General features: G+C 50.3%; 1 protein-coding gene across 1 annotated transcript in view; it reads left to right on the forward strand.

Annotated features, from left to right (window-relative positions):
- FAM50B (family with sequence similarity 50 member B) overlaps positions 1 to 13,519 on the forward strand; it is a 29,635-nt gene extending 16,116 nt beyond the window's left edge. The window contains 5 exon segments of the mRNA XM_067753226.1: positions 12,132 to 12,235; positions 12,237 to 12,357; positions 12,360 to 12,679; positions 12,742 to 12,965; positions 12,967 to 13,519. Coding sequence (XP_067609327.1) covers positions 12,132 to 12,235; positions 12,237 to 12,357; positions 12,360 to 12,679; positions 12,742 to 12,965; positions 12,967 to 13,441 — 1,244 coding nt within the window. The 3' untranslated portion in view covers positions 13,442 to 13,519.
- The last annotated feature ends 2,593 nt before the right edge of the window (positions 13,520 to 16,112 follow it).

Raw genomic sequence — 16,112 nt, forward strand, 5'->3', positions numbered from 1 at the left:
CTAAGAAGTCTCTTAGAGGACGTAGGATTAAATATATACGTGTCTGTGTGCGTGTGTGTGTTGGTACATCTGTATATACACATAGGATTAGATACATATGTATATGTGTATGTGCAGATATATGTGTATATATGTGTGTATCCCACTGGTGTTTTAAGTGAAGGGTTTTGTTTCTTCTTTGGCTTCTCCTGGAGCTCTTGGCGGCCGTCCACATACTGACATTTCACCCTTCACGCACTCTGGGGGATAAGACCTCCAAAACCCAGTCCCTTGCTCTCAGGAGTTGGCCAAGCAACCGAATAGCTTCTGTCTCCTGTGTCTCGAAATCGTCAGGGCGGCGCGGGCTGCATTTTTCCAGGACGGGCCTGGATGCCAAAGTGATGATGTCACAGCCCTGGCACCAGCCCCTCCGTTTCCTGCTCCTTTCCTCCCGACAAACTCATGAATCACATCAGCTTTATCATTCGACTCAGGGCTCACTTCCCTGTTCCACAGACGTTTGGACTTATAGGAGGTGGGAGCCAAGTGTCATCAAAACACGAAGCCTGAGTAGTTTTTTTCTTACAAAGCTCGAACACATGTTCTCCCGCCTCAAAAAAAAAAAAAAAAAAAAAGCACAGTGTCTGGCTTAATTTGGAACATTCTGGCCAAGCGCTCTGCTCCCGGTTTCAGACGGTGGTGATCTCATCCGAAAAGCTGGAGACTCCCTGGGCAGAGGCAGGCAGGGTCCCAGCCAAAGTGGCGGCAGGGCCCTTGGGCGCATCCCGTCTTGGCTCTCGAGGGGCGGGCACACTACGGGGGTCATAACAGTGAACCCAGTCGAGTGTTCCAGACTCTGAGGCACTCAGATGCAGGCTGTGATTGTGTTTAGAGATCACGTCTCCCCCTCCCCCTCGACGTTTCCCCAGTGTCTCTCCCTCTGCATCTCACATCTCTGCCCTCGGGGAACAGTGTTGACAGAAAAGTGAAACAAGGTCTACTGTACAGAACAGGGAACTATATTCAATGTCCTGGGATAAACCATAATGGACAAGAACACTAAAAAGAATGTATATATATGCATAACTGAGTCACTTTGCTGTACAGCAGACATTAACACAACATTGTAAATCAACTACACTGCAATAAAATAAATTTAAAAAAAAGAAAAAAATTTCAACTGGTGAGTTTGAAACTAAAACATCAATGACCCATACATACGAGGAGGGTCTCAGGGTCAGAGGCAGGAGTTACCCAGATGCTCCGCTACCTGGAAGGTGAGCTTACCTTACCTCACAAACACCCACTGCTGGACCGATCAGGCACTTACTGCCCGACTCTCTGAGGTAAATACTAACTGTTGTCCCCATTTTACAGATGAGGAAGCTGAGAGCAGGGAGGCACCTTGGCTAAGGTCGCAGGGCTGGCGAGTGTCCAAGCCTGGGGAGATGGGGAGGATTCTGAGTGCCTGTGGGCATGTGGGTGCTGTGTGACGTGAGTATACTATTACAGCTGAGAATCTCAGTTTGTAAAACTCACGTACCCATTTCAGAAACTCCAGGTATATTTTAGTGTAATACATTTGGTGTAATGAGATGTGACGTTCATATTTACTGAGACACGTTGCTGTGGGGCGAAAACATACAATCTCGTACACGCACAGGGGGAACAGCAATATTATCGGACACTCGGGAGCCTGTGCGTCCCAGCCTCAGGTCTGTGTCCTGCCTGGCTGGTTCCACAGGCACCTCTGCAGCCACCGGGGCTGCACGTGGGGAGCAGGCGAGGTCCTGTATCCCTGGTTTGATTCCAAATGTGGGTCCTCTTGGGCTGCAAGGCTACTTTGACCGGGTGATAACCTTTTTCTGGAGACCTTAGGCTGGGCTTGTCCACATTTAATTGGCTTTCCTGCATCTTCTTTGGATAACAGTTATTTTGAAAAGTAGCTGTGACTGTTGAGCTCTGATCCCCCCAGCACTTGTCTAACGAGGTGTTTGCCGGCCAGGAAGCTGTGGGGTTCGGACGGTGACCTCCTTTAACCCAGGACCACGAGGCCCCTCCACTGGCCCATCGGGCTCGTGAGACCTGCTCCATCCTCTGCTCTGGCCACCTCTCTGACAGCTGTTCTGCACCCTCTCGGGGGAAGCAAGCTTCAGAAGAGAAGCTGACGATCGCAAGTGTATCTTTTGCGTTTACCATGTTAACGGTATTTAAATTTACAATCGGTGACATTAAGTACATTCACATTGCTGTGTGACCCCCATCCATCCACAGAACTTTTTCATCTTCCCAAACAGAAACTCTGTCCCCATTAAACACTAACTCCCTGTGCCCCTCTTCAGCCCCTTGAGACCATCGTCCTACTTTCTGTCTCTGATCCTGACGAGTCTAGGAACCTCTTTGGAATCACACGGTATATGGCTTCTAGTCACTGGCTTTTTCCACTGAGTATAATGTCTTCCAGGTTCATCCATATTACAGCATGTGTCGGAATTCCTTCCTTTTTAAGGCTGACTCGTATTCCACTTTATGCATGGACCACACTTCGCTGACCCACTTATTCTTTGATGGACACTTGGGCTGCTTCCACCTCTTGGCTGTTGTAAGTGATGCTGCTGTGAACATGGGTGCACGGATATCTCTTCAAGACTATTTTCACGTCTTTTGGGTGCATATGCAGAAGTGAGGTTGCTAGATTATATGGTAATTCTATGTTAGTCTTTTGAGGAACTGCCATACTGTTGTGTTTTTTTTTTAAAGGGTTACATAAGATGGGCAGGTAATTTTTTTTAATTAAATTTTTTTAAAGAAAGCGCATGATAAACTTAGGTTTCACGACAGATTTGAAGCAGTTCACTGATGGGGCTGCAATGTAGCCTTTTGTTTCGGTTTATCCACTTTGAGAAGTGTTACACGCTTCCTTCTCTTTAAGGATGGGATTGAATTAGAATCTATTATTAGTAACATATAGTCAGTGTTATAACATAAAATCAATAACCCTAGCGCTACTAGATTTACCCATTAAAGGGGACTGACACAGTTAAGATTTTTTTTTTTTTTTTTTTTTTTGCAGTACGCGGGCCTCTCACTGCTGCGGCCTCTCCCGTTGCAGAGCACAGGCTCTGGACGTGCAGGCTCAGCGGCCATGGCTCACGGGCCCAGCCGCGCTGCGGCATGTGGGATCTTCCCGGACCGGGGCACGAACCCGTGTCCCCTGCATCGGCAGGCGGACTCTCAACCACTGCGCCACCAGGGAAGCCCACAGTTAAGATTCTTGTTTTGCTCTCTTTCCTCCTGAATGTGTTTACTAACCTTTCACTTTTCCAGACGTTTACTCATTCAGCAGACGTTAAGCCCTTTGCCATCTGCAGGGCCGTCCATCAGCAGGTACCATCTTCTGCAGGTGTCTGTGTCCAGCTTCTCTAACCCACGCACTGGACACGCAAACGCCCCAGGAAGTAGACCCAGACAGAGACCAGTGTGGTGGTGAGGCCTGGAGACCCCAGGAGCCTGTGTCCTATCTAAGGGGTGGCTGCTTGTTGCTCTGGGGGAATGCAGGCCCCGTGTTCCAGATCATCCTAATTTCTAGGAAAAGCAAGAAATCGAGAATTTCGTGTGATATCTTCCAGTTTTTAAAGGCTAACCCCTTATTAAGAAATACATTTAAAACACTGTACAGGCCAAATAAAAACACATTTGCAGGTCAAATGTAGCCCGGGGGCCACTAACGTCAACCTCTGCTCCAGCTGAAATTCTTTACCGGGTCTCAGAGGCCAAATCTGGCGTACATCTTGCTTTCCGCAGGGCGTCTTTCAAGAGGGCATGAGCAAGCCAAGAAATGGGATGGAGGTGGGTTTCCATGAAGCGAATGGAGCTATAGCTTCCCAGCCCCTTGCTTGCCTGGGCCTCTTCTCTGCGCCCCATGCTCCTGGAGTGTTTCCCAAAGTGAGAAGCTCCGACCACAAGTGACAGTATGGCTGTCTCTTTCCACAATGACTTGCCCTCCGTCATACTTCCCCTCCTCTCAGGTGGCACTGAACTGGCCGGGGATATTCTTGGGAAATGGCAAAGGGGAAGTCGAACTGAAAATTGAGGTCTGAGTTGAGAGAGATTCATTTTTGTAGTTGGCACAAGCAATGCCTTTGGGCTGTACAAGATTGACTCCGCCCCGACCACTGGTGAGAAGTTTGCGGGTCCACGTTGTTGGATGCACACCAGAGCCCACCACCCAGACTCTACACCAGACCTGGGATCCTGCAACATCCTGCCCTGATGTTCATCCTGCCCAGATGTGGTCTCATCTGAAGCCACCCTCATGTGGATGACAAGCCCCACTGCTGGCTGTGCCCCTGCAGGGCCAAGAAAGGCTACGATGGGGCTGTTTTCAGGGGGTATGGGTGGAGCGTGGGGTGCGTACGCCACAGGTGCTGGGTGGAGTTGGGGGGATCTGAAGAAGGGGAGGGGGCTCTGATGGGAATTCTAAATCCAAACCTGGCCTTCCCGGTCACCATGAAGGATACTTTTCAGTGAAGGAGGAGACAGCACCTTTATTTAATAGTTCATTAGCATGATTTATAATATTCAATCTAGAAACTTCAGATATTTACACGTGTGATATACAGACCTCCATTTGTGCTCAAGCCTGGCACCCCACAACCTTAGGAGTGTACCTAGGTCACAGCTACTTTTGTCCACGGTTATTTTGGTCACTAGCACTGTGTTACCTAGTGCTACAAACAACCGTCTTATTGCTCTCATGGATTCTCTGGGACCGAAATTCGGACAGGGCACAGCATGTCTCTGCCCCACAACGTCCAGGCCCTCGGCTGGAAGACCCCGTGGAAGGGGTGACTCCATCGCTGGGGCCAGAATCACGTCTGCTGGTTGATGCTGGCTGTCAGCTGGGACCTCAGCTCCTAATGTGGCCCAGGCTTCCTTCCCAAGGATGGCAGCCTTGGAGGAACTCAACTTCTTACATGATGGATCGGGGCTCCAAAGGCGAGAATCCCAGAGAACAAAGTAGCATCTGTGTTGCTTTTCCTGGTCTAGCTATCTGTTGGCTACAACCAAATCACAAGTCTACCTAGATTCAAGGGGGAGGAGACATAGATCCATCTCTCAATGAGAGAAGTGTCTAAGAATTTGGGGGCCACGTCTTGACGCCATCACACAGATACAATATCGTTGGCTATCCTGGTGCTGGAATGGCTTTCAGGAATTCATCCAAAGGCAATTCAAAGGGCATCCCACAGACATCTAAATCTCCTGAAATTTTACAGCTCAGAGATGAAGGAACCTTAGTAGAGGTTTCCTCACATATGACAAAAATTCTAAGAGTGTGTGTCATCAGTCATAAATTTTTGAAGCTGAAACTTTTCTAAAATATCAATAACTATTTTTGATCAGCTATGTTATAGGAAAGACTGAATTATATCTTTCTATTCTCTCTACAGAAAATATCATGAAATTGTCCCCATATGAAAAGGCAGTAAAGTGTTGCCCACAAGTGCAGGTGTTTTAGGCTGTTATGTCATCACATGAACAGCTTTAAGAATACTCAGGACACAAGGCAGGAAGAAGGAAAGAACAACATAAGTAACAGCAATCCAGGAAACTTTCATGGAGGACAGGGAGAGATGGGGTCCAAGAGACACAAGGAGAATGGCAGCTGAGCCAACTGGTCGACCCGTTTGTCAGTTACACCTGCCATCAGTTCTGACTGGCTCAGACCTCATGCCAATTGGCCAGTGCCTGCCTTGGTGGTTGGTAAATGTTTTGCATGTCATCCCTGTCCGTTAGAGGGAACAATATTAACGAAGGCACAGAGAAGGAATAATCTTGGCCTGCTTACCAAACGGTAAGGAAATTAGACTGGCTTGAGGCCAGCTTGGGTAGTGACGGGGGGAGTACAGCTGTTTAATGATGGTAAAACCGATGGTGAAGAATACTGAATGCCAAGCAAAAACATTTGTACATAATCCTGCAAGCAGTGCAGAGGAATGAACCCTTTCAGTAAAGTAGTGACAAAATGGAAATTTTTAGTGTGTTTTAGGAAGATTACTGCAGTAGTCGAACAGAGAAAAACCAGGAAGACCTTTTCAGTTGTAATACTCCAGGCATGAACTTACCAGATGCTAGCTAGGGAAACAGGAACTCAGGCTTGTTTGTGTACCATCTCGTTAACTCAAGCTTTGTTTTATCGGCTTATAATGGATCACGTGTTGAAGACCCCTGGTGCCCCACTTAAAATCCTCTTGTCCCATCTCCTTCTGGCCACTGCAGTGACCGGCTGGGATGTCCAACCAACCCACTGGGCACTCACTTATGCACAGCTCAGAAATGCAGGGCTTTTGACACCCTGAGAAAAACCAGGGACGACTGGGGACGTGAGCTGTAGGATAAATGCTTCCCCTTTTCTCCCCACCCCGTGATGACCCATTTCTAGAGCTTCCAAAAGTTCCTGTGGGGTCAGGAAGTCCCCTACAGAGGTGGCTGCCTTGACTGTCCCGGCTGTCCTCCTCAGCCTCCCGTCTCACCCGGACTCTCCCTCCTGTCCCCTGTGGCCACATTGACAAATAAACCACCCACGCATAAGCCTTTGTACCATATGCTCCTCTTTGGGGGAACCCAGCTGAGGCAGACCAGGATCCTCATGTCCAGTTCTTCTGAAGCCACCATGGTGGAACCTCACATAATGCTCTACCTCTATTAGAAGCATCGACTCAGCCAACAGCTAATATCTCCTTTTGACCTTTTAATTCTTTAAACTCATTTGTAGAACGGATGCAGTCCCACGTACTAAATGGCGATGTTAAGCTTGAAGGGAGGTCATTTGAGTACTAGGCAGAGCGGAGAGTTGAGGGTCGTATGATTTGAGCGGAGAGTCTAGAGTCATATGATTTGAGCTTTGCCACCATCTAGGCGAGCGATCAAGGCAAATCATGTCACTCTTCTAGCCTTTGGTATTCTCATCCATAAAACAGGGAAGTTAGTAACCACCTGCCTGCACAGGGTTCCTATAAGTAACAAACAGGCTGGTGTATGCATGGTAAGGGTTTGCTAATTTGAGCGCTCAGCTTCCATCCTCCCAGCCTCTCAGTGATGTGACCCCAATTTTTGCTTGGATGGATCGTCACCTTTCCCCAGCACATCCCACCGCTGCCCCCCACCACCCCGCCCCCTGCTCTAGAGAAGGCTCTGACTGATTAAATCGAAAGAGACCATTTATCGTTTTCCTGGACTCCATGGCTGGACAAAGAGAAATTTATTATGGGACCCGGGAAAGAAACTCCCTCACTCTTCCGAGAACGATCAAAAGAACAATCTCTCTCTGCCCTGGATATGGGTGAGACAGCAGGTAATTCCTGGAAATTGCTGGACATCATCTTATGACCCTAACAAGTGTCAGCGTAAGAATGAAGCAGAAAGGAGGGTGAGCTTACTGACCTTCTGAATCCAGCTACATCCAAAGCCCACACGATGCCTGGTCTTTCCCGATAAGTGGGTCATTGAATCTCTTATTTAAGCCAGTTTGAGTCAGGCTTCTCTTACCTGGAACAGAAAGGTTCCTAGCTGATACAGTATGTAAACAAGCTTTTTACATGGCAAATCCCTACAAAAAAATTCATTTTTATTGTTTTTCTTACTACTAGTAAGAAAAAATACCTATGGTCCATGGAGCAGGTTGAGAAATATTCCTAAGTTTTCATTTTAATTTAGTACCTTTTGGGAAAAAATCTAAATCACTGCCTTACAGTATGTTCAGAAATAAGATCCCAGATCATAAAACAATGTTACAAAACTGACTGAGTTTTAAAACATATATTAAACTTACAAGTCAAAAAAAAAAAAGACTGACTTTTGGCTACATAAAAATGAAAATACAAAACAATGCTATGTGGCAAGAAAAAAACAAAAACAAAACCCTAAACAAAGTTAAAATGCAAAGAACAAACTGGTAGAAATGTTTGGAACTTATATGACAGATAAAGGGTTGGTATTCTCAATATATAAAGAGTTCTTATAAATCAATAAGAAAAGAAGAAATTTCCTCAATAGAAAAGTAGGTTAAGAATTTTGTCATGAAATTTAAAGAGCACAAGATGCTCAACTTAAAATCAAAGAAAGTCAAGGGCTATCAGATTAAAAAGGATTACTAATAATTATAATAACAATAGATATTAAATGCCAGGCACTATAAGAGTTCTCTCACAGATATGTAGCTTTAAGAATGATCATTGTAGAGTTAAAAAAATTTAAATGTCAAGCAATAGAAAATTGGTAAACTGTAATACTTTCCTGTATTGAAATACACTGGGGCCACTGAAAAGTATCTGATAGGCCTTTAAGTGTTAGAATGGAAAGAAGTATGACATATCATTTGAAGTTATCAATGTACACAATGATCTCATTTATATTAAAATACATATTTACATATGCATTTGAAGTCTGGAAGTAAATGCCAACTACGAATAATTATTCTCTCTCAGGCTTGGGTTACATAAAGACCATTTTATATAAAGTTTTTACAAAATTCATGTAGTATAAAAACATTTTTGTTTCAAAAAATTAAATGAACAGAAATCAGACAGCAATCTGGGTTGGGTAATCTGGGGCCACCTTGACAGTGCAATTCATCCCTCTTGTCCCCGGCTTCTGAGCACTGATGAAGCATGTGGCAGGTGACAGTACTGTTACGTCTGGGAAGGATGGAAGAAAGGAGAAGGGGCCGAGTGAGACCTACACACTCCACCCTCTCAAAGTAGTGCATGGAGTGAGTTTGCAGGGTTGGCAAGGGCATAGGGAAGGGCTTCTCAGGGAAGTGAAGAACTTCCCCAACCAGGAAACTAGGAATGGAAAAATCTCACAATCAATCAGCTCCAAGGGAACGAAAGGGATCTGGTTCCTTACGTTCATTCCCCTAGACTAAGCTACTAGTGAAGATGTTCACAACTGGGTCCTTGGAAAGTCTGAGAAGCACCCATTTGCCAGGCTCTGGCCATGAAGGCCAGAGGCTGCCCCAACTCCTCTGCCACCAAATCAGTAGTTTCTTGGACTTAATCCACTCCTTTCCCAGCCCTTTGGATTTACCTTTGGACTAATTTGATAACACGTCAGCCCAGCTGTGGCCAACCGAAGTCTGATATGGTCTATGAGCTAATGCCTTTGGTTGAGCTGGCATCTCCCCACCCCCCCAGAGAAATCTGGATTTCTAGATAACCAGCAGCCAGTAGGAATTATCCAAGCAAAGAAGCTCCAGGCTCCCTGAGCCATGGCTGTGATCAAATTAGATGAGCTACGAGCAAGTTCTCTTGATTGAACCCTACACCTGTACAACTCAAAAGGACCCGATAATCCAGTTTGTAATTTTTCATATGAGAAAACTGAAGTGTGGAGAATTCCACAAAACTAAAAGGAAAACTAAATAATCGTTGCAGCTCTATTTACAATAGCCTGGAGATGGAAACAACCTAGGTGCCCATCATCGGATGAATGGATAAAGAAGATGTGGCACATATATACAATGGAATTTTACTCAGCCATAAAAAGAAACGAAACTGAGCTATTTGTAATGAGGTGGATAGACCTAGAGTCTGTCATACAGAGTGAAGTAAGTCAGAAAGAGAGAGACAAATACCGTATGCTAACACATATATATGGAATTTAAGGGAAAAAAAAGGTTCTGATGAACCTAAGGGCAGGACAGGAATAAAGACGCAGATGTAGAGAATGGACTTAAGGACACGGGGAGGGGGAAGGGTAAGCTGGGACGAAGTGAGAGAGTGGCATGGACATATATCCACTACCAAATGTAAAATAGCTAGTGGGAAGCAGCTGCATAGCACAGGGAGATCAGCTCAGTGCTTTGTGACCGCCTGGAGGGGTGGGATAGGGAGGGTGGAGGGAGACGCAAGAGGGAGGAGATATGGGAACATATGTAAAAATTTAAAAAAATAAAATAAAAAATTTGCTGCTGTTCGTTTGCATGTTTGTTTCACCTTGTAACTAAGCCTGGAGTCGATTACATTTTCTCTAAATTAAAATTTGCTTATTTAATCGGCATTTCAGATTCACTGAAGCAGACTGCTGCTCCAGCCCCTCTTCTGTCACTGTTATCTGCAGATAAAGTTGAAAAGAGTTTAAGGCAGTAGCGTTTTGCTTTTCATTGAGGATTGAGGTCACAAGCGGTTAGCATCTGGGAACGTGTGGGGAATATTCGTAAAATCAGGATTTGAGACTCTTAAGATAGGTCTGCCTCCTCCTGCCAACCTTTTCGAGGAGTTTGAGAGTAACCTTGTTCATTCTGGGGGCTGGCTGGCTATGCTGTACGGAGACTGTGATTGAGTTGAGAGGACGGATGCCGGCTAATCGGAAGCCGGGATGATGAGGTTTGGGGACGACACTGACATTCAGACTGTGATTAGATGGGAGGAAGGGCAGTCAGTGGCTGTGGCCATACTGGAGTTGATTGGATTAAAGTGTGACTGGTTGGCGTATCTAATTGAGAATGGGGGCCGCCAAGTAGTCCGATTTGTATTATGTCTAAGAAAGGTTATGATTTGGGGAGCCTGGAGACAGGAGGGAGTTGGTAGCTTTGTACATCTGGGAGGGGCTGTGCTGCGAGCTGCAGGTTTTCTGTGGGAGGTCCTGAGGGACCCCCGGCGGGAGCAGGACTTGTAGGAAGAGTGTCCCCAAAGGCACAGCTCTGTTCAGGAACAGTGCAAAGTTCCGGGTGGCTGCTGGACGCCGGGTGGTGTGGGGCGCTGGGAGATGGAGGGTGGGGGGGGGCGTTATTAGAGACCTGGGAGGAGAAGGAAGGATTCCCATGTGATCTTAAAGGGAGAGTTGGAGGAGATTTTCAAGGAGCAGAGCGACATTACCAGGTTCCCTTCTTACGAGGATCCCTGGACAGTGTACACAAGATGGACGAGATTGAGAACATGCCGACAGGGCACCTGTGGGCTTTAGGTGGGGAAAAAGCAGAGCTCCTGGGTTAAGGCAAGTGGTGGGAAGGGAGAGAAAAGGAAAACCTATCAACGATCTGGGGGGGTGCGGTCACTGGCTACGTGTGGAGGATAGCAGTCCGGGAAATCACCCAGATTTCTTGTTTGGCCAATTTGGTGGGCGGTACCACCACCCTACTTGCTTCTGGGCACGTAGGTGCCATGTTCTACCTTCCTGTGATAAAGGTTCTCGTTGAGGCTGAAGGAAGGCAATGGGAGGCTTCCCGGAGGCAGCCGAGGGTTCAGGAGTCTCTGCCTGACGAGCTGCTGCATTCCACGGGGTCACAGTGCAGCAGGATGGCTGGATGAGTCAACGTCCAGAGCTTATAGGGGTGGAGCTGTGGGGCCCGAGGCAGGACAGGTCTGGTCCCAAGGGAAGACGGTTGGCTCAGGTTGAAATCAATGAATTAGGGGGCCCTCACTCTGCTTTGGTTAGAACGCCAAGAAGTCAGTTTTGGGCTCAGATCCCCTCTGTCCCCTACGGCTCCCCCAGCAAGGGCTGTGCCCACACTGCTTCTGGGAACTTGCGCGCTGGGCACCAGGGGGACAGACATATTGCAGGAATGGCTCTTAAGGGAGGGGTAGGGACAGCAACTAGCACGGTCCTGCCCCGCCCCTAACATACTGACGGGAACTCAGCTGACATTAACACCCTCCACGGAGGTACGGGAAGATGCTTCTGTCTGACCCTTCTCCCCTCACTGGCTTGTGTGCCCGAGAGGAGCCATGTACCTGACTGAGGAGAGAGGTGCTTTTCGCTCACACTGTTTTCCTGCGGTCAGCACACACGAAGCCAGGCTCAGGTCCAGTGCAGGTCGGCTCTCTGGCGGCTCTGACTCTTGCATGTCCGTGCTTGAGTGGGTACCTGGACAGGTAAGAGTTTGCTGGGCAGACCAACCCTGTCCATGTGCAGCTCCCAGGCTTGCACCGTCCAGTACGGGAGCCACAGTCACATGTGGTTACTGAAATTTAGATTAATTGAAATAAAGTGAAAACCCAGCGCCTCGTGCTCAGTAAGCCCCATACGGCTGCACCTGGGTCAGCGCAGCTACAGAACGTTCCATTCTGTTGGAACGCGTCCATCTAGACCGTTCGCCGAGCTGTCACTCTGGTCCCTCCGGAACTCCCTGCCTCTGTTCCCCGCTATAGAGTCCACGCGGTGGCTCCGAGCTCCCAGGCCGGGGCCGAGAGCACGCGGCGCGCGTGGCCCGGGGGAGCCGGCGGGCGGCACGGCTCGGTACAAGGGCACCATATGCGCGGGCCGGCCGGGCCCTGCACCCGCTCAACCAGCGCGAGAAGCAGAAGGCGCACACGGGGGTCCTGAAGCGGCGCATAGCCGAGGAGACCATCAGCAAGCCCAAGGTGGGCCGGAAGTTCGCGCCCACTGCGACGCGATGGAGGCCGAGCTGAAGCGGAGCACCGCGGGGCTGCTGACCCTGCAAGACGTGAAGGCGCGGCTGGAGGCCCTGGCGCGCCAGCGCGAGATGCAGCGGGCGCAGCGCGAACGGCGGGAGCGGCGGCGGCGCCGGCAGCTGGACGCGCGGCGCGGGCGGGAGCGCCAGCGGGAGCAGCGGCGCCGGATCTGCGGTCTGTCCTTCTCGCCCGACGACGGCGACGAGGACCCCGAGGGGGGCGACCCCGAGGGCAAGGACGCGGCCGTGGACACGAGCTTCCTGCCGGACCGCGAGCGCGAGGAGGTAGAGGCGACGTCCAGCTCCTGAGCCGGCTGCGGGCACCGGCGCGCCGCGCGCATCCACAGGGGCGGCCCGTGGGGCAGGTCCTCAGCGAGGCGCTGATGGCGCGGCGCCCCGCCTTCCGCGAGCTGCGCGCGGCCGGCGCGGAGCGGCCGCTGTAGGCCGCGGAGGCCCGGATCCGGCCGCACGACCACCCCTTCTACGACCTGAGGGTGGCGCCGACGCGCGGCAAGAGCGGGCCGCGCTTCACCTTAGACGTGCACGACGACGTGCGGCTGCGCAGCGACGCCGCTGGAGAAGAACGAGTCGCCCGCGGACAAGGCGGCGCCGCGCAGCAGGCGCGGGAAGAGCCAGCGCCTCTTCCCCGCCCGCCGCCGGGAGCCCTACGAGCCCGAGAAGCGCTGGGACGGCTGCACCGTACGGCGACGCCAAGTCCGCTCCCCCGCCAGCGCGCTCCGGTGGCCTTGGCCTCTGCCCTGGAATTCAGTCAAGACCGACCGAGGCTTGGCGCTGTGCGGATGTGGTCCTTCTGTGGCTGGCGTTCTTCTCGGTCATTGGGTGGGTTTCGGAGTGCTTCTAAGGTTGCCTGGCTCTGCTGGGCTGGATGGAAGCCTCGCCGGGCGCGCGGTGGACGGCAGTGAGGGTCAAGGCTGCTCTGACCCGGGTCACAGCGTTGTGGCCAGGAGTCGTGGTCGTGGACTTGGTCCCCAAGCCCCCAGACTGTCGGGGTTCGGGTCCCAGCCCGGCTTCTTACTTGCTGTGTGATTTGAGGCAAACTGATGGAAACCCTGTGCGTCAGTTCCCTCTCCTATAAATAGGGGTAACCATAGCACTGGAGATCAAAGCGAGGATGAAATGAGTCTGTATTTGTCAAACACTTAGACCTCAATAAATACCTCTCTTATTCTTCTGTTCTTGGTTAATTTATTTGAAGCAGTTTATATGGCCCATTTCAGAACCATCTGAGGGCAAAGGCGGACCTGCCCATCACTTTTTCCCGGTATCAGGGGAGCAGCCCTGCCCTGGGTGTTCCTCAGCTGGGCCGTTTAGCCCCAGGGGTCAGGGGAACAGAAAGTTGGTGCGTGCGTGTGCGCGCGCGCGCGCGTGTGTGTGTGTGTGTGTGTGGTGGAGGGTTTAGGATGACTGTTTTTCCTTTGGCCTCAAGCTCCATATGGCTTTTGCACTTTGCTCACATCTTTCCTCAGCCGGGGCCAGTCTACCAAGAAGCCCATCAAAGGCATTCTTCACGTCGGGTACAGAGTTTTTGATCTCCAGCATTTCTTTTTGGGTCTTTCTTAGGATTTCTGTCTCTCTGCTTGCGTTGCCCATCTGTTCTCACATGCTGTTTACTTTACCCGTTAAGCCCTTAGCATATTTAGTCCCTAGTCTAATGAACTATCTGATGGTTGTTCTAACATCCCTGCCATGTCTGGTTCCGATGTTTTCGCTGTCTCCTCAAATTGTGTTTTTTGCCTTTTGCTCTGCCCTATAATATTTTTCTCGATAGCTGGCCGTGATACACCAGGTAAAAGTCTTTTAGAACCTCTGCCCCTGGGCTGAGAGCTGCAGAGGTGCTTCTCAGGTTTTTTTCCCTCCCCGCTTACGTGGGACTGGATGGCTAGAGGGGGCTGGAGTTGGGGTGTCCCTTCCCTCGGGTCAGCTTCGCTCTGATAACAGCCCAGCAGGTTGGGCTCTGGTTAACTAGTGTCTTCCGAGAGCAGACCTTGTTGAGAGGAGCAGAGTGCTCTGGTGTATTCGAGATGGTCTCCTTTCCCCTCCCCCTGCTGGAAGCGGGAAGGGATTTTTCTTTGATATTTACAGTGGGAACCTGATTGAGCTCCTGGAGGTAAAACTCACAAAAGTGTGCGCCCCCAACCACCCGCCAATGACTGAGTCCCCTGGAATGGCCCACACTGAGCTGAAGTCGTTCACTAATTACAGCCCAGGTGTCCGGTTTCTGCAGTAAGTTGTGATGCTCTGTATCTAGCTGTCTGTCTCTCCAGTTTGGGGGGGCAGCAGTTTGCGCTATGACCTTACTTCTCTGGCCGTTCTAAGAAGAGCTGTTGATTTTTTCAGTTTGTTTGACCTTTTACTTGTTGTTAGCGTGGAGTGGTGACTTCCAAGCTCCTTACGTGCCTAAACCAGAAGCCAGAACACACATCCCAATGTTCAGAAGCGTTCTAATAATTCCAGCCTCTTGAATGCACACGTCCTGCAGCCACCGACCTGCCCAGGTCGGGCTTGGTGTCTCGCTGTCGCGCGTGGCTGACGCCCCGCGAATCCCCTCCACCTGCCTCGTAGGTTCCACTCCATGCTTCCTGGGTCTCGGGTTTCCTTCTTCCTGAGTTGCTTCCTCTTTTTGATGGAGCACATCCTCCTTGGCTTTACGATCAAGGGTTTCTGAGAAGTATTTGTTTTTAGAGCTTGAATATCTAAAACTTCTTCATTTTACGCAACCGGAAGTGTGGCAGATGGAAATCGCTGTCTGTCAAGACGTCAAAGGCATTGCTCCGTCGTCTCGTAGTTTGTTTTCTTGACTATTCCACTTAGTACATTGAGCAGAAACTCGTGTGTAGGAGGGGTCGCATCAGAGCTGGGAAGAGCATCCCAGACCCTCCAGCGAGCAGAGGCTGACAGCAGCTTCCCCTGACCTCTCACCGCCCCTTCCTTTGTGTGTCCAGGCTGCTCTGTCCACCTGTCCGGGACTCCATCGAAGAGGCCTCTTCTCAGAGGGAGAAGCCCTCCTCGGCCTCGTCATCTGATTTCCTAGTCCCTTCCCAGCGCTGTGCACTTGTCTTACTTTCTGTGTTCTGTGAAGCTTTTCCTCACGTCTGCGTGTTGAAGTCCTTACGCCCAGGAGTCAAGGCTGTACGATTCCTGTCTCCCCAGACTGCCTGGACCACAGAACTCTTGGTTTAACTGCCTTGGATGAAGATGGTGTTTACTCCGGGATATCCCAAACACAGCACCAAGTGTACGTGCCCAGACCTCAGCCGGCCCCAAAGCTTTCTGGGTGGAATTCAAGCCTGAAACAGACGGGATGCCTGGGCCACTGTTTCAGAGGCTCCCGTCCAAATGAATTCGGCGGGGGTGGGGTGGGGGTGTGTGCGGGGAGCTGCTGCCTCCCCCGGTGGTACTGATGGTGCCACAGAGGGCAAGACACAGCCCACCCCCCTCCCACCCCGCTCCTGACCCTCAGTGGAGACCCCAGGGACGCAGTCGACACTGCGTGGCCTCTAGGGTGAAGTCTGTTCTGAGCGAAGCGCCGCCGCTCAGCACGCCCTCCTACTGGACCGTTTCCATCGGCCAGCTGCCCATTCTGGGCTTTGCAGACCTCGTAAAGGACCATCCACAGTGAGGGCCAACATTCAGTCAGTGCCGGGAACTGACGAAGCACTTCTGCTGCTTTAACTAATCTAACCCTTAAGAGGACCCT

The sequence above is a fragment of the Pseudorca crassidens genome, chromosome 10 (assembly GCF_039906515.1).
Source record: "Pseudorca crassidens isolate mPseCra1 chromosome 10, mPseCra1.hap1, whole genome shotgun sequence".
NCBI lineage: Eukaryota > Metazoa > Chordata > Mammalia > Artiodactyla > Delphinidae > Pseudorca > Pseudorca crassidens.